The following is a 19,503-nucleotide window of genomic DNA, read 5'->3' as shown; positions in this document are numbered from 1 at the left end:
AATTGTTATGTTTACTATTTTAGCTTATCGCATAAATTATTTTTTAAAACTAATTTTTTTTAGTGTTTTTCTTCTACAAAATTTTTATATTATGCAAATTTAACATAAATTACTATGTAACATCCCTATTAATAATCTAAATTTTTTAAAAAGATACTTTTATCCAAAAATGTAGCAAACATAGCCCTACCGATAATTTTCTTCTTTATTTGTCACAATTCAACTAAATTAGTCGTCCCCCTCCCCCACCAAAAATAAAAATAACAATGTTTCCGATGGCGATTCCGATTTCAATTGAAAACGGCAGCCGTGCTAGGGTTAATCGCGATATCGACACCTTAAATTTAATGCTGCCAAATTCCACCACCATCGCCACCCCCACCCCCTCTCAAGTCATGCCCAAGAAGAAGAAAAACCTACATGGAAACCCCATTAAGTAACTCGCACGCACACACACATGTGTATCGGTGTGTTTTTCCCATTTTTGAATAATCGGCCGTTCAATTGTCATGTTTACTATTTTAGCTTATCGCATAAATTATTTTCTAAAACTAATTCTTTTTAGTGTTTTTCTTCTATAAATTTTTTATATTCTGCAAATTTAACATACATTACTATGTAACACCCCTATTAATAATCTAATTTATTTAAAAATATACTTTTATCCAGAAATGTAGCAAACGTATCCCTACCAATATTTTTCTTCTTTATTTGTCACAATTCAACTAAATTACCCATCTCCCTCCCCCCAACAAAAATAGAAATAGCAATGTTTCCGATGGCGATTCCGATTTCAATTGAAAATGACAGCCGTGCATGGGTTAATCAGGATATCGACACCATAAATTTAATGCTGCCAAATTCCACCGCCATCGCCACCCCCACCCCCTCTCAAGTCAAGCCCAATAAGAAGAGAAACCTACTTGGAAACCGCATCAAGTAACTCGCACGCACACACACATGTGTATCAGTGTGTTTTTTCCTATTTTTGAATAATCGGCCGTTCAATTGTCATGTTAACTATTTTAGCTTATCGCATAGATTATTTTCTAAAACTAATTTTTTTTAGTGTTTTTCTTCTATAAATTTTTTATATTCTGCAAATTTAACATAAATTACTATATAACACTGAAAGGTTCCAGGTTCTTTCCCTAGTTTTACGTATGTAATTTGGAGTGTACCCAACTGATCAGGAAGAGATTCCCGACTCAGCTGAGTCGTTGGTACGACAACCGGGACCTGGCTTCAAACAAGTTTCCTCAACCCACTTCTACTGATTAGTATAGTGGAGGTAAGGGTCGAATCCCACAAGGATGGACACGTTTGGATAACTGCGGTGACTTTCCTGGGTGTTTTTGGTTAGCTACCACGCTTGGGTTGAGATTTTACCTAGGCATGAAATAAAGGTGGTACTCTACTGACTAGCTTATCACATAAATTATTTTCGCAAGCTAATTTTTTTTAGAATTTTTCTTCTATAAATATTTTATATTCTGCAAATTTAACATAAATTACTATGTAACACCCTTATTAATAATCTAAATTATTTAAAAATATACTTTTATCCAAAAATGTAGCAAACATAACCCTACCAATATTTTTCTTCTTTATTTGTCACAATTCAACTAAATTATTCGTCCCACTCCCCCCACCAAAAATAGAAATAGCAATGTTTCCGATGGCGATTCCGATTTCAATTGAAAACGGCAGCCGTGCTAGGGTTAATCGCGATATCGACACCTTAAATTTAATGCTGCCAAATTCCACCACCATCACCACCCCAACCCCCTCTCAAGTCAAGCCCAAGAAGAAGAGAAACCTACATTGAAACCCCATTAAGTAACTCACATGCACACACACATGTGTATCAGCGTGTTTTTCCCATTTTAGAATAATCGTCATGTTTACTATTTTAGCTTATAGCATAAATTATTTTCTAAAACTAATTCTTTTTAGTGTTTTTCTTCTATTAATTTTTTATATTCTGCAAATTTAACATAAATTACTATGTAACACCCCTATTAATAATCTAAATTATTTAAAAATATACTTTTACCCAAGAATATAGCAAACATATCCCTTCCAATATTTTTCTTCTTTATTTGTCACAATTCAACTAAATTATTCGTCTCCCTCCCCCAACCAAAAATAGAAATAGCAATGTTTCCGATGGCGATTTCGATTTCAACTGAAAACGGTAACCGTGCTAGGGTTAGTCGTGATATCGGCACCTTAACTTTAATGCTGCCAAATTCCACCACCATCGACGCCCCCTCCCCCCCTCAGGTCAAGCCCAAGAAGAAGAGAAACCTACAGTAAGTAACTCGCACGCACACACATGTGTATATGTGTGTTTGTTCCCATTTTGAATAATAGGCCGTTCAATTGTCATGTTTACTATGTTAGCTTATCACATAAATTATTTTCTAAAGCTAATTTTTTTTACTGTTTTTCTTCTATAAATATTTTAGATTCTGCAAATTTAACATAAATTACTATGTAACACCCCTATTAATAATCTAAATTATTTAAAAATATACTTTTATCCAAAAATGTAGCAAACATAGCCCTACCAATAATTTTCTTCTTTATTTGTCACAATTCAACTAAATTATTCGTCCCACTCCCCCCACCAAAAATAGAAATAGCAATGTTTCCGATGGCGATTCCGATTTCAATTGAAAACGGCAGCCGTGCTAGGGTTAATCGCGATATCGACACCTTAAATTTAATGCTGCCAAATTCCACCACCCTCGCCACTCCAACCCCCTCTCAAGTCAAGCCCAAGAAGAAGAGAAACCTACATTGAAACCCCATTAAGTAACTCACATGCACACACACATGTGTATCAGCGTGTTTTTCCCATTTTAGAATAATCGTCATGTTTACTATTTTAGCTTATAGCATAAATTATTTTCTAAAACTAATTCTTTTTAGTGTTTTTCTTCTATTAATTTTTTATATTCTGCAAATTTAACATAAATTACTATGTAACACCCCTATTAATAATCTAAATTATTTAAAAATATACTTTTACCCAAGAATATAGCAAACATATCCCTTCCAATATTTTTCTTCTTTATTTGTCACAATTCAACTAAATTATTCGTCTCCCTCCCCCAACCAAAAATAGTAATAGCAATGTTTCCGATGGCGATTTCGATTTCAACTGAAAACGGTAACCGTGCTAGGGTTAGTCGCGATATCGGCACCTTAACTTTAATGCTGCCAAATTCCACCACCATCGACGCCCCCTCCCCCCCTCAGGTCAAGCCCAAGAAGAAGAGAAACCTACAGTAAGTAACTCGCACGCACACACATGTGTATATGTGTGTTTGTTCCCATTTTGAATAATAGGCCGTTCAATTGTCATGTTTACTATGTTAGCTTATCACATAAATTATTTTCTAAAGCTAATTTTTTTTACTGTTTTTCTTCTATAAATATTTTAGATTCTGCAAATTTAACATAAATTACTCTGTAACACCCCTATTAATAATCTAAATTATTTAAAAATATACTTTTATCCAAAAATGTAGCAAACATAGCCCTACCAATAATTTTCTTCTTTATTTGTCACAATTCAACTAAATTATTCGTCCCACTCCCCCCACCAAAAATAGAAATAGCAATGTTTCCGGTGGCGATTCCGATTTCAATTGAAAACGGCAACCGTGCTATGGTTAATCGCGATATCGACACCTTAAATTTAATGCTATGGCAGTTTTCCATACCGTTACCATGCCGTGTTATCGGTATACTGTACCGCATTTCGGTATACCGTACTTTTGCGGTATACCGAACTGCGATATGACATTCCAATATACCGTTATACCGTGTTTTGCGGTACACATACCGTTATACCATTATACCGTGAAAAAATCTATTATATCCAAAATATTAAAAAAAATCTAGTTTTAGACTACTTCAAAAAATAGGGTTCCCAATTTTGATTCTTTTATTTTTGTATAATAAAAATTCTTATTTTTTAAAATTTAGTTTAAATATAACATATATAAATATATATTTATATATTATATATATCAATCGGTATACCACGGTATACCGAAGCATCGGTATATACCGTACCGAAAACTACGGTATACCGAAAAAATGGTATTTTCGGTATTTTTTCGGTACGGTAAGTCCGGTATTCCGATATTTCGGTATAATTCCCCAGCCCTAGAGGTGATCGCACTATCGCCCAAAACCCTAATGACTGCGAACAGGTTCTTGTGCGAGATCTGCAACAAGGGTTTTCAAAGGGATCAGAATCTTCAGCTGCACAGGAGGGGCCACAATCTGCCGTGGAAGCTGAAGCAGCAGAGCAGGAAGGAGGCTCGCAAGAGGGCGTATGTCTGCCCGGAGCCTTCGTGCCTCCACCACCACCCGTCCCGTGCACTGGGGGTCCTCACGGGGATCAAGAAACACTACTGCCGGAAGCACGGTGAGAATAAATGGAAATGCGAGAAGTGCTCGAAGATCTACGCCGTGCAGTCGGATTGGAAAGCTCACTCCAAGACCTGCGGGACTCGCGAGTATCGATGCAACTGTGCAACCCTCTTCTCCAGGTAAATCATGAAGTTTGATTAAATTCTTGTTATTTATGCAAATTTGTGTTTGGATTCGTATCTGCTAGAACATTCATGAAGTTTGATTAAATTCTTTAATTCTTGTTATTTGTGCAAATCGGTGCAGTTTTGATTTCATAGTGCAAAAATAAAAACTTTTGATAGAATTTAAAATCATAGTAGTGTTACATTCAGTGAAATAAATGATGTTGTCTATTTATTAAGAAAAATGTTTCATTTGGTGAAAACCATCATCAGATCTAGATGCACAAGATCTAGATGCACAGATCTAAACTTCATGATTTTTTTTATTGATTTTTAAAATTGTGGGATAGACCAGAATTTAATCATATTTAATGGTTTTTTCCGATAAATTTTTTTCCCCAAAATGATGATTAATCCTATGTTTCATTTCTTTGAAAGATTCAATTTTTTAAAGTGGTTTTTTTGTTGTTTTAGTTATACTATAAGCATATGATGGCCAATGTGTTTGATTGTGTTCTAAATAAATCGATGTTAATTTGAAATGTGGGGCAGTGGCAAACCTGCATTTGCATGCAAATGTCCGTCTCTTTTTTCTCAACTTTTGTTAATTGTGTGTACTATAAAAAGGAGTCTAAAAAACAATGTTGAGTGTCTAAGCAATTGTTCTAAAAGAAAGTTATGGAAGATTGAATACTTTTGTTGATACCATCCCTGCAAGGTTTCTCACTATTTACTGACAGATGCTGAAATAATTTTGTAGTCTATGATCATAAAAAACCTATTGTTGTGTTGTTTTCTAAATTTTATGAGCTGCACATGAAATGCACTAGGTGTATGTGTGTGTTTGTGCATGAACAAGCTCTATTTTCAAGAACCTTTAGTGCATGCAAATCCATCTCTCTCTCTCTCTCTCTCTCTCTCTCTCACTTTGGGGCTCACAAGCTCAGAAAAAACCATCTACATTTTCTTGTATGCTTTTGTTTTGAAAGTTTGTAATGTCCCACAAGACCAATTGTCCCCATATAGTCATTATTAAAGAGGTGTGTGCCTTTCTAAACTCACCCCCATATTTCACATGTTTAATTTCATTTAATAGTATATGACATTTTGGCCTTGTTTTGTGTTTAATCAATTGAGTGAAAGAATTTATCACTACCCAATTTGATTATTTCATTACTTCCTTGTTTGTGCAAGTAATTGGATGAGTTCACTACTAGGAGTATATGGAACAAATGATCATGTCATACTATTTCTTTTTTTACTAAATTACCCAATTTGATTATTTCATTACTTTCTTGTTTGTGCAAGTAATTGTATGAGTTCTGTATATACTAGGTGTATATGAAACAAATGATCATGAGTCCATGACATACAATTTCTTTGTTTACTAAATTTATATAGTACTAATGAGATTGTTCTGCTACACGCCTAGCTAGAGTCCTGAATTTTAAGTGTTTCTGTTTTAGGATTCTGTGTATTTATTTGAGAATTGTGAAATATAGTCTCTTCATCACTGGATTTTCACTTTCATTTTCTGGATCTTAACTATTCACTACTCAAGTTTTTGCAATTCGATGCAGAAGTGTGTATTTGAGAACTTGGGGGTTGAACACATGCCAAGGTCAAATTTGAGAGTGCAACGACCATCAAACAAAATTCCTCAATTTAATGGAAAGGAAGGAGGGGGTGTGGGGTTGGGTGGATTTTGGGTTTACGTTATTCACATGTAAGATGATGGAGTACTAGAAGAAGGAGACCTGCTTCACTAATCATAAATAATTTTAAGATCTCATTCTGTTTAACTCAACTTGGATGGCCATTAACAAAATCTCATTCTGATTATAAGTTTCTAATAAAATAAAGTAGCATCCTTATTTATTTCTCCATTCACGAGCTTTGAAGTTCTTGAAAACAACTGCTTGTTTAAACTATATTATGTTTGTTTGTCCTCAAGACCTCAACTATCTAGTATTTCGGTTCAACTATTGTGCCTATTTTGTCTGTAATTGATAAGGCCCGTTTCATGCATTGGTTATGGGATAAATTTTATGTTGTGGAGGACTAATGTGTGTTTTTAAGTTCAGGTGCATAAGAAATCTGATAGACCCAGGGATTAGTGCAAATTGACCTAGCAGATGCAATCGAGTGGAATTTGAAGTGAAGTACCAGAAGTCGCCGCACAGACCTAGGAGAATCAGAAAGCATTGCGACCGGAGCAGAACGTGAGCAAAAGAGCAAATTTTAAAGATCCTTCTCAAGGGTACAATTGTCAAATCAACAAGAAGACACCTTTGGGATCAGAGCCTCACCTATATAAAGGGATGACTATCCAAAGAAGAGGCAGTTCCACTCTTAGCTCAAGTTTCCCGAGAGCTCAATCCACTTCAATTCTACTTCAATTTTTTCTGCGCACTTGGTTATGGGGTGAAGTTCTGGTTGTTGTGATGGTATCTCGTTCAGTTTTAGTTGTGTAACACCGTCCCAAGTGGGCGAAGAAACAATTTCTACTTATTGCTTTTGTTTTATTTTCGTGCTTTGAACTTTTTTGATATTTGAATCATTTTCGTACATGAATGCTATGAATGTTTTTGTTGATGTTTCTTTGGATCTCGAGGCATTGATGTTTGTTTTTTTACTGTATTGGATGCGTTTAGCAATTGTTGGTTGTTTGGAGTTGGAATCGGTTGGATTCAAGTTAGTTTTGTGGATATGAGTTGAGGAGGATGGATCTGAATGTGGTGATGTTGGGATCCGAATGATTCGTGTGGAATTTGAGTTTGAGTTAGTGGTTCTGATATGTTCTGTTTCGAATCTGCATGGTTATGGCTTGTTACTGTTTGTTCTCAATTCTACTTGGTCGAGTAGATTAGATCTGGTAGTTTCATGCTTGAATTTCACTGTTATGTCTTGATCCGAATTTTAATCTGTTTTAGTTTTGTTTGATGCCCTGTTCCACTCTGCTCTTTTCGTTGATCTCGCGAAGAAGATGAAGTAGTTTAGTATTAGGATCAGATCTGCATCTTGCTTTGTTCTTTTCTGCTTTTCACAGCTTTTTCGGTACTAGGTTAGTTAGGGAAACCGGTCCCCACTTGCTTTTGCATATTGTTTGGCTATTTTGGGAAAGGTTCAACATGATCGTTTAATTGCAGGTGTTTTTAGTTGTTTGGTTTAGATTAAAGTGTTTGTTCACGTTTGATATTTATGCATACGTTCGTACTGTTCTTGTCCACTAGGTTAGTTAGATAGAATAGTTTTTTAATTTCTGCCGAGTCTAGGAGATTGTCTAATTTGCATGCTTTTTTGCGACTATAATGAAAATATTTTTGAAACTTGTGAAATGATTAATATCAAGAAATTAATAATTTTTAATGGATAAAAAGATTGCCAAGTTTGGCAAATACATATATGATATATGGCTTTGGATACAGGTTTGGAATATGAAAAAGTTGCTAAGGATATTTGGGAGGAAAATAAGAGACTTCTAAATTCCTTTTTGTGGGGTTTTGGATTTGAGAAATTAAAATAGTGCACTCCAGGGATGGGATAAGAAGAGAAAAAGAAATAGATAAGGATGTAATTAATTAATTGAGATAAGAAGATATCACCACAATAAATTCAATTTTCATGGAAAAAAGAAATGGCAAAACATATAAAATCATATATTCAACATGATATTAGTTCTGTGTGCAGAAATTCAGCATTTAATCACTGTTATTTGGAGTATTATTCAATTTTTTTCTTCAAGTAATATTATTTTACATTTATAAATGAGAATGAGATCAATTACAATTTATATCCCAAAATTTGGAACTTGTCGCAATTAGATTCAATTCCTAATTAAGTGTTTCAATAATGTCACAACTTTTAATTTTTTCTAATTTGAGACATTAATTATTGAAACACTTATATTAAGTCTAGGGGTGAGAAAAAAAAACGAAAACCGAACATCCGAACCGAACCAAACCGAAATTTTGAAATTCGGTTCGGTTCGGTTTTAAAAATACAAAAAATTTAGTTTTTCGGTTTGGTTCGGTTCGTGCGAAAAATATAACCGAAAAACTGAAAACCGAATTATATTTTAAATATAATATTATATATATTTATTATATTAATTTAATATATTATATCATATATATAATATATATTCTTTTAATATATTTTATATAATATGCATTATACATATTCTATTAATTTTATATTATATATATTTATATTCTATTAGTATATACTCCCTCCGTCCACAATCGATTACGAGTCTCATTTCTAAATGGCGCGAGTTTTAAGAAATGTTAAGAAAAGTGGGTGGAAGAAAGTTAGTGAAATAGGGGTCTCACTTGTATATATTAGTTTTAAATGATATGTGAGTGGAATGAGTTAGTGGAATGTGGGATCTCTTTACCATTTATGGTAATTATGAACCGGGACTCTTATTCGTGGACGGACCAAAATGGAAAAACGGGACTCTTGTTCGTGGACGGAGGGAGTATAAAATAGATTAAATATATATATATATATATATATATATATATATATATATATAGGGATGTATTCATATCCTTCTTTGGTTTTATGTTCTATTCTCCTTTTTAATCTTGGCCATTCAATTTAAAGATCTTATGGCCCTAAATAATGCCACATGTTATTAATTAAAATGCTTAAAATAATCGTGTAGGATGATTTAGGAATTCACAATGGAGTTAGTTATGGAAACTTGCTTGATTTTCTCTCCACAATATATTGCATCGGTTTTTTTCATGGAATTAGCAGAATCTTTCTTCTCTCTCCAAAAAAATCTTTCTGTATCAATACATCACAGAGAAATTAATAAGATATGGATGCATCGTAAATCTGGAGAAATTCGTGAATCAAAAGAATTGAAAAAGTTCCATCGTTTGTGATTTTTTTCTTATTCACCAACAATGGAAGAAGGTAATTTAAGGACTTCACATGTCTATTATGAATCTGAGTTCGTTCATCTCTTTCATATTTTAGGAGTTTTGCGTTTAATCATTCGCAGGGTTTTGTTTATTCTCTGTCGTGTTTGAATGTATTGGGCGAGTTTAATATAATCCACTAGGGTTTAGCGGCAATGGGTGGGCAGGGTGTAGTATGTTGTTGAGCCGACGAGTTTCAGTTTTCTCTCTAGGGTTTAGTTATTATCTCGGCTACTGTATGGTGTTTATCGACGTATGTAATGTACAAATATTAAAATATAATGCACTATTTCTTATTTGTAATGTACGATTTATATCATCTAATGAAACTTAATTCATGAATGCGTTTAATTCACGAGTTCGTTCATCTCGTTGATATTTTAGGAGTTTTGCATTTATTTTAGGAGTTTTCCTTATTCTTTGTCCCGTTTGAATGTATTGGTCGAGTTTAACATAATCCACTAGGATTTAGCAGTTATTGGTGGTCAGGGTGTAGTTTTTTGTTGGGTCGAGAAGTTTCAGTTTTATGTCTAGGGTTTAGTTATTATATCGGCTTCTGTGTGGTATTACTCGAAGTATGTAATATACAAAGAATAAAGTATAATGCACTATCTTTTATTTGTAATGTACGATTTATATCATATAATGAAACTTAATTCACGAATGCTTGTTGTTCTGGATTTGTTTACAGTGTTCGTTATACCTGAATGTTCTCCACAATTGAAACTTATTATATGCATTTTTTTTACATTATTAAGTGCATTATAAACCCATAAATGTACAGTATTCTTTTATAGTAATGCATTATTCAGAATTAATGATACTAATGCTGCATACCTGTGTGCAACGCAGGTATTGCATGATCTTCACACCTTTCACGGGAAAGGACAATCATGGTGAACCCGTAACATTTGCTGCTGGATTGGTCTGCAATGAGAAAACAAGGGCCTTTGCCTGGTTGTTCAAACATTTCGTCGAATGCATGGGTGTAGCACCCAAAATGATTGTAACCGATCAAGACTTGGGCATGAGATCAGCTACTAGGCCTCTTAGACGTTGTAAGGCGTGCGATGAGTTGGGCCATCACGACTCTAGAAACTGTCCAATGCTTAAAGATATGGAGAAGGAGAAAGAGTTTAGTAAAGGCAAGAGGAAAGCTTGATGTGTTTTGTAAATAAGAAATTAGTTTTCGTCTAGTTCACGTTCTTATTATTTCTAGCGTAGTGATCATTTTTTGCCTAATAACTTTGTATTTTGCGATAGTTAATGTGCATTATCGAATTAAATCCTTGCATTATTAATGATATTCTATGCATCATTCCCTTTATTTATTCCATTACTGGAGTACTTTGTTAATGTGCATTACCGCGTTTATATCATTGCATTAAATATTATATTCTATGCAGCATTCCCTTATTTATTCCATTATTGGAGTAATTTGTTAATGTGCATTACCGCGTTTATATCATTGCATTAAATATTATATTATATTCATCATTCCCTTTATTTATTCCATTATTGGAGTAATTTGTTAATGTGCATTTCTCTCTTTTATTTCATCCATTGCGGGTAGAGCAACTATTCGTCCTTAGTTTGTTAATAGTTCATCCTTTATCACTTTACTACATCACACACTAGGACCAAAATATGGATCAGTTTTCAAGTGAAATGTATGGTTCAAAACATGCGTCATTTGACCAAATCAAAATAAGTTATCCCAAACCAACGGTCTTAAACTTAACGTCAACATCGTTTCTAACCAGTACTCTTGCAATCAATCCAGCCCGAACTCTTTGACCCATTTCTCGAAATTGAACTTAGGCGGCCTCTCTTTCCAGAACTTGGCGACATAAGAGACGTTGGTGTCACGCTCGGAATTGTGTGTAGAAGACAACAGCGCGTTTGTTACCTTCATTCGGTAGATTTCCAGATTTTTTGTCCCATTGGCGCTGAAACCGCACTGCCAATCTACAGACCAGAACAATAACCTACAAAAAAGTTGGAATGATGCATAACCTTAGCTAAAGACAAGTAATGCATGGCATCTATTCACCAATGCACAGATCTGAAGATGTAATGTACAAACCTAGTTATACTAATCAATTACTTGCTATAGAAAATGAACAACTTTTCCATCCCAAAAAATGAACACTAATCTACAGAACAGAAGAATAATCTACAAAAATGGTGGAATGATGCATAACCTTCATTCGGTTCTGGCTGGCTTTTGTAGGGGCGACCTATTTTAGTCATTCTATATCTGTGCGACGAGAGGGCCAAAATCGGTTAGTTTTCAACCATATATCAGTGTGGTTTCACCCAAAAAATGACGAATCGTGTAGATATTGGCCATAAATCAACCATACAGTACATAGAATGTTCACAATATCGACTTCTCCAACAAAAAAATAACAACTTTTGTGCATTACACCAACTGTAAAGTAAACCGATGAAAACCCAGATCCAACTGACAAAACTAATTGATATAGGAAGGATGAACAAAACCCTATCTCTAATAACCGCAATTTCATCTTTTGCAACAAAATCGAGCCAAACAATTTTGTGCATTATCTCGATTATAAACTAAAAATCGATGTTTAGGAGTGTTTGTGACTTCAATCGATGTTTAGGAGTGTTTGTGCCTACCAAACAAAAAAAATAGAACCACACCTTTTTTTTTTGCAGGAGATGTTTCGACTTTCAACGGAGAGCGCGTAGTGATTTCACGGTGGGAATCGTCCACCGACGTAGATTCCACGGCGGGAATGGTCCACCAACGGAGAGTTCGCGGCGGGCAGCGTTGGTAAAACTTGATTTCAACTGACACAGCGGCGGCTAGGGTTTTGTTGAATTAGGGGAGAATATTTGTGAAGAGAGTGTTGATGGGATGGAGTGAGAGAGAGGGGAGTTGAGAGGTCGATGAAAATTCCGCGTAAATTTCGGACCTGCCGTTTCGAAACTGATTGTGTAGTATGTTATTTTACTGCTTTACCCTTTTAATGCACGAAAATGCACTAATAATGCAACACGGGATCAGATTGGCCCTTTTAATCTAGTCCATCCATTCCATCAATCTAATGGTTGATATTAAGAAGAGAAAAGACACTTAGGGTGTAATAGGACCTTAATGCTCCCCTATATATATATATATATATATATATATATAGGATCTTGTTAGGTTGAGATTATTTAGCTAAATTGAGAAATGAGATGCAATATGGGCTACTAATCCACAAGATTAACAAAATGTCAATAAATACCACATTATGTCAACAACGGGGTATAATTGTAATTTCATTAATAAAAAAGCTGAAAACATAAAAACGTTTTTCAAACTAATTTCAAAAAGCTCTCTAAAACTCTGTTGAAATCTTCAAACCTTCATGCAATCCGAACCCCTTCAAAATCTGCAAAAACTCGATGATCTTCAAAATTCAAACCATAAACATTCAAACAGAGTTTTCTAGAATGGCGATAGAAGAGCAAAATCGAAAAGAATCGGTTGAAACGTCGATTGAAGCTGAATTGGCTGAAGCTGCGGTCGAAGAGAATCGGCATTCCAAATCGGCGACGGTTGAAGCGACTTCTTCAGGTTAAGAAATTGATTCAAATTCTACGTATATTGCTTCGATATTGGTGTATTAAAACTCATCTGGATTTCATTTTTTATGAATTCGATTCCTGCTGAAATTTTTTTGTTGATTAGCGTTGGTAGAATCGGAAGAGATAGAAACGAACAATGCAGCTGGAAAAAACGGAAGAGAACAAACATCACCTTCCAGTTAAGGATTTGTTTAAATTTTTAAGATTATTGACATTTTATATACTAGCTATTGACATAGCTATAATAATATATTGTTGACAGTAGTGTATACTTGTTTGAATAGGTGTTGACATAATTATATTGACATAGTGTATGCTTGTTTGAATGGCTGTTAGGATGGCTGTAGAAAACATACAAATGTATGGCCATAGTAGTATGTCAACAACTATTGACATAGTGTATACTTGTTTCAATGGCTGTAGAAAACATATGTATGGTTGTAGTAGTATGTCAATAGCTATTGACATATTGTAAGCTTGTTTAAATAGTGGTTGACGTAGTCTTATTTATGTAAACAGAGTATGTTTGCCATAAACTTTATAATATAATCGAGAGGGTATGTGATAAGGCTAATTTCATGCATCGGTTATATGGTGAAAAGCGTTACATTTTGCTGGGTCTAACACGGTTTATAAGCTAGGTGTGTGACAGAATCGCTAGATCAAGGAAGTGCTGAAGGGAACAATCTAGCGAAGGAATGAAGTAAAATGAGCAGAATCTAAGGAAAAAGAAGGCGTGAAGGAGGGAGTCAGTAGCTGAGGGCAACAAAGTCTATCTATACCTCGCTGGGCCCCACTCCAACGCCTATAAATAGAAGAGCATGCAACACACAAATCATCACTTTTTTTCGCTCACTCTTAACTCACACACATAACACACACTTGGGAATGGGAGATCTGGGGTAGTTTGGGTTACGAAGGGGTTCATTTCTTCAGAAAGTTTCAGTTGCAACACTGTCCGCGTGTGGGCGAAGATACAATCTCTTTAAATTTCAGTTTGTTTTGCACTTTTACGGTCGAACTTCACTTTTGGGAGTCGATTCGGTTGTCGATGCTACTGATTATCTATTCACTCTGTTTGTTTGCGTTTATCTGTGATCTATTCAAGTTGATTTACATAGATCTTGCTGTTGAGAGTTTATTTTGACAAGTTATATGTCGATCTCTGTTTTTGCTGCGGTAGTACTCGATCTGGGAATTTTGTGATAGATATGTGGTTTGTTGATTGATTGGAGGTTGTTGTTTAAATCTGAAGTTATGAAATGTTTCTTTTGGCTGGAGTTTGTGTCAGACGCTTGGATCCAGAGTGGATTTAGCGTCTGAGGTTGGATCCGAAGCGAGGAGGTTGAGTTGTGCATGGATTTTGAGTTTTCCGCTTGCTTTCTGTTTTACTTCGTCTAGCATCTGTAGATCTGTTTAGTTCTTCATTGTTACTCATTAAAATGGTTTAGATTCAGTCTGCTCTGTTCCGATTTGGTTCATGTTATTTTTATTCTGAGTTTTTACGCAATTTGGTTGAAGAAGATGATGTCGCTGTTCGTTAGTACCAGAGTTCGTTAGTACCAGAGTTAGTTTCTTAGATCTAGTGATAGTTCGGGTAGTTTTCGTGCATGCTTTTGTTGTTTCGCCTAGATCTAGCTGTTAGCGTAGCAGTTTTAAATTCCCAAGTTAAGTTTAATTTCCTCAACCCAAGAAAAATACGTGGCGGCAGCCAACCCCAAAAACAAGTCCAAATCCTTGAACATGATTATTACGCATCCATCTCTGTAGGATCGATCCCTACTTCCCTATACTAGGTTTAGTAAAGTGGTTGAGGGTTTTTGAAAGAGTGTTCTGTGTGTCCGACGACCAGGATTTTCCGACAACCAACGAGTTCCTAGACCGTGTGATCTAGAGGATTTGCTGGACCAAGGAAACCTGTTATATTCTTTCTGTGCGCACATCGTGTAAATCACCTCTTTTCAGTATGTCAACATTATAAACTTTAACTATTGACATAATAGTAATAAGATAATTGTTCTTACTATATATGAGAAATACCTGTTAATGACAGAGCATACATAATGTCTGAAATTCTGTTAATTGTGCTTGGTATATCTACCGAAATAATTTTAGTAATATACATGCACTTGATGTCAACAGAGTACACTTGTTATTCTCATGATACTTTGTATAATTGATATAGATTTATTATGTTTGATTTTAAACCAGAAAACAGAAAAACATCCAAGCGAAAAAGGAGTACCTCAGTATCTCAGAAAGAGTTAATTATTATTAAGAAAAAGCAAAAGAAAAGTGTAGAGGATGGAAAACAGATTGTTATTGCTAAAATTCTATCTCAAAGGCTTCTAGTGTAAAGGAAGCCGATGTATTTTGTTGATGCATTAAGCAGACTCTGAATGAGGAACATATTAATTGTGTGAAGGAGTTGGGTTCGGAAAGTGTCCTACATTTCAAAATTGATTACATTCCTAGCAGATTAGCATTAGCATTATTAAAAATTTTGAAGAAAATAAGTGCAAGATAAAGCTTAATAATGGGAAAAAAATTCATATCACTGAAGAGGATGTGGAGCTTGTATATGGATTTCCAAGAGGTGACATTACTTACTCCAGAGATAAGTGTAAAAGTAATGCAGCTTTCATGAGGGAGATAGCACATCAATGTGGTACGAAAGCAGGAAGTGTGAACCATAACGATGTTGTAAATGTTATGTTGAAAGATCTTCAAGGAAGAAGACAGTTTAAGAGAATGTTCTTGGTATTACTAGAATCAACATTGATTGAGCAATCAACATGTGGAATGGTAAAATCTAAGATTGGAGAGATAATTGATGATCTGGATAACGTAAGAAATGTCAATTGGTGTTCGTATATAATATCTGTTCTCAAATTTGCAAAGCAAAATTGGTCGATCACAGAGAAGAATGCCTTTGCTGGACCACTTCCCTTCCTTATGGTATGTTTTACATTTTGCATTACAGATTATTAACATGATTACATTAGGTTGTATGTGTAGTATATAGTTTGTACTATAGTTGACATAAGTTGTATTAGTTATTTAACTGGATTGTGTATTGAGCTGACACGACATAATAGTAATTGACATGCATTTTTAAACATATGCAGCTCTGCTACTTAGACAGAGTTACACAAGACAAGTGCCCTATTCCTCGGACATTTCCATTAATGAAAGGATGAAAAAGTGAGCATCTTCAGGCTAGAGAAGATAGAGAGATCAGTGCAGAAGTTTTTGGTTTAGAACATATAAAGAAGAGATACGTTCGTAATGAGGACCAGCAGCAAGGGAATGAAGAACAAAGTATTGATGTAGATGACAGTGGAGTGGGTCTTCTTCTCAGAACATACTCCCATCAGATATGGTGAAAAATGTAGTAAAATACATCAATCAGATAAATGATGGCAGGACCAATCATGTTAGAGTCCTCAAAGAAGCTTCTTCACAAATCAAGAATAATGATTTATTCGGATTTGTTTGTGATATTGCTAGAAGCGCAATTGGAAGCCAAAAATCTCTGGTTCCGGTTGTATCTGTGAGTGACACTTTCCTGCATTTGTCCCAGTCATTTCATATAGACAACATGTTGCTGTTGATAACTGGAAAGCAATGTTTGACTCAATACGGAATGCTGAAAAAGAAAACGAAACACTTGAAGATTTGAATGAATTTCCAACTTTCAGATTGGGAGATCTCTTCGATAAAGTAAGAACATAATCAACCTATATTGAGATTAATACATCATTTTGTTGATATATGTTTCTCTCAGTTGACACATTGTTGAACTAATTTTTTAACAGGCTGTAGAAGAAACAAATAGAGAAAATTTACCTACCTCAACGGTTGGTAATCCTGAAGAGGTCAGACAGACTGTTGAAGAAGATGAACAAAGTAAGGAGAACATGATGTGTGATGGTGATAACGAATCAAACTCTCCTATCTCGACAGCCGTACTAGGATCTCCACAGACAGCATCCCCATTTCTACAAGAACAAGAAGTCAATGCTTCATAGCATGTCAACACTCAAGCACCAGTTTTAGGATCTGAGAACAGAGGAAGTGAGATGGAAATTCAAGTAGAAGTTGAAACTGATAGGGCATCACCAACAACTGAATATCCTAGAAATGTCAATACTCAAGGATCAATTATAGGATCTGAGAACAAGGGAAGTGATTTGGAAATGCAAGCAGAAGTTGATAGGGCATCACCAACAAATGAATCTCCTGGACATGTCAATATTCAAGCATCAATTATAGGATTTGAGAACAGGAGAAGTGAGTTTGAAATTCAAGCAGAAGATGAAGCTGGTATAGACTTAAGAACACAAAATGCCTTGCACATATTATCAAAAGCATGTAGTGACTTTGAAATCAACAACAATGAAGAAGCAATCAAGGCAACAAACGTTATTGTTGATATCATAAATGAACAGGTACAGTTTATAATTATTATATTAAACTCTTGAAGCTTTGTATATAATTTTATATTAGTTATTGACATTGTGGATATCGTAGTTGACATAGATAAATATATAATTGACATGGTATAGCATGGAGTTTCAGGAAGACAGGGAGGATGCAGCTGCATGCTCAATTGTTGAGTATATGATGAGAGAGAGTATTGAAACACTGGATGACACACCTCCTGAATGGAACATACTAAAACAAGAACATAAAGGGAAAGAGAAGATGCATGAGGAAAAAGAAAAAACTCCTGAAAACACGGACAGAAGAATGACTGTTTACCAAGTAAAAAAATTAAAATTAACCTTATTATTCTTTAGAAAAATGAATGAATTATTATTTCAAAGCATGTAGATTAGTTCACATAACTTGTATTTGCAGTTGACATAATATGTATCGTAGTTGACATAATCATATTAGTTATTGACACGGTTAGTGTAATATAGTTGACATGATTTGTAATTGCAAGTAACATTAAATTCACTGACAACAGAACCCGAACCCTGTTCCGATCTCTGAGATTCCACTGGCAGAAGCTAGAGAGAGACGGACTCGTGCTGAAATGCGTCCTAGCCCAGTGCTACGCTCACCATTTGAAATACGAGCCGTGCATATGAAAACAACCCTGAACCCAGATGAAAGAGATATGTACTACAACATAGTAGAAACTGAAGGAACAAATGAGTATGCATAATTTAATTCTTTGAATAATCTATACAATACTTTTATATTTCCATGCAGTTGACATAATTTATGAATGATATTAAAATGTTTTATGCACGCTTTCATTTCAGTGATTCGTGTGTCTACACTAATGGCTTTGTTTGGGCAAGCAAAGGAGTGTTTTCATCTCTGAAACCCCATTCAGAAATCAGTATAGGTGTAATTGATGTATGGGTAGCACACCTGAACTACAAGGAAAGAGAAAGGGAAGAATCGTCACCTCCGCGCCCGTTTCTGACAACATCCCCATGCGTCAGTAACCTAAATTTATGTGTCAACTATTTGGATGACAAATTTCACTAACAAAAAATGTTAAATGCAGTATTTGAATATAACAAATCGGCAGCCTCATTGGGATCCATTACAATCCAAGAACAACTTTGTATCGCGAATTGAACAGGAGATCAGAACAATAGAAGATTTCGATTGGAGAAAGATTGATTTGGTAACAAATTTATTTTTGTACAAAGATCTCACAGTTTCACTTACATAATTTTGGACAGGAGTTTTCAAATTCTTTTCTCTAATTTTATCTATCATACAATACAGGTCTTCTTCCCTGTTTTTAAAAGTGGCTATTACTATCTTGTGGTATTCTGGATGAAGATGAAAAAAATTGAGATAATTGATAGTGCCAAACCACCTAGAGACAAGAATCCCTTGGGAAAGTATAGCTTTGATGTTGCAATACTGGTATGCTTTTTTAAATATAGCTAACATTATATTTAGATTTTTGTTGACATAATTTATGTATCTTGCTAAAATGCTTTGTGTGCAAATTTTAATTTAGTTGTTTATATATTTTCAGAAAGATATGTTTGAGGCATACTTTATAGAGAATAACATGACAGATCTATAGAAAATGTAAAGAAGTCTCCATACAAAGTTATTGCTTTAGATTGAGCCACAAACACCAATAAAGAAGACAGCGGTGTTTATATGATGAGACATATGGAGACATACTTTGGCAGTAAGGGAAGGGATTGGAATGTCGGCTTTTCTGCACGTGGCATGAAAATTCTACAGGTACTCAGAGGAAGATATTGCGAAGCCATGCTTACATCAAATAGCAACAAGAAGTGTATGGATATGATACGCGATGTTAATATCTGGATGAATGCAAACAAGCAAAGATTGACAAGGAATGATTTACTCGTAGAAGCAATAAGTAAAAAACTGTTTTATTCTGATTTGAACAAAGAGTG

The 19,503-nt window shown here is 34.8% G+C and overlaps 1 protein-coding gene across 1 annotated transcript; it reads left to right on the top strand.

Annotated features, from left to right (window-relative positions):
• The first annotated feature begins 266 nt into the window (after positions 1-266).
• LOC125218997 (zinc finger protein MAGPIE-like) lies at positions 267-4,575 on the top strand. The gene is made up of 2 exons (XM_048120833.2): positions 267-430; positions 4,173-4,575. The coding sequence occupies exons 1-2, from the start codon at positions 267-269 to the stop codon at positions 4,573-4,575; spliced, it is 567 nt and encodes a 188-aa protein (XP_047976790.2).
• The last annotated feature ends 14,928 nt before the right edge of the window (positions 4,576-19,503 follow it).

This window comes from Salvia hispanica, chromosome 1 (assembly GCF_029641045.1).
Source record: "Salvia hispanica isolate PSC_SH4W2 chromosome 1, Shi_PSC_v1, whole genome shotgun sequence".
Taxonomy (NCBI): Eukaryota; Viridiplantae; Streptophyta; class Magnoliopsida; order Lamiales; family Lamiaceae; genus Salvia; species Salvia hispanica.
This window is presented reverse-complemented; position numbering and strand designations above follow the sequence as displayed.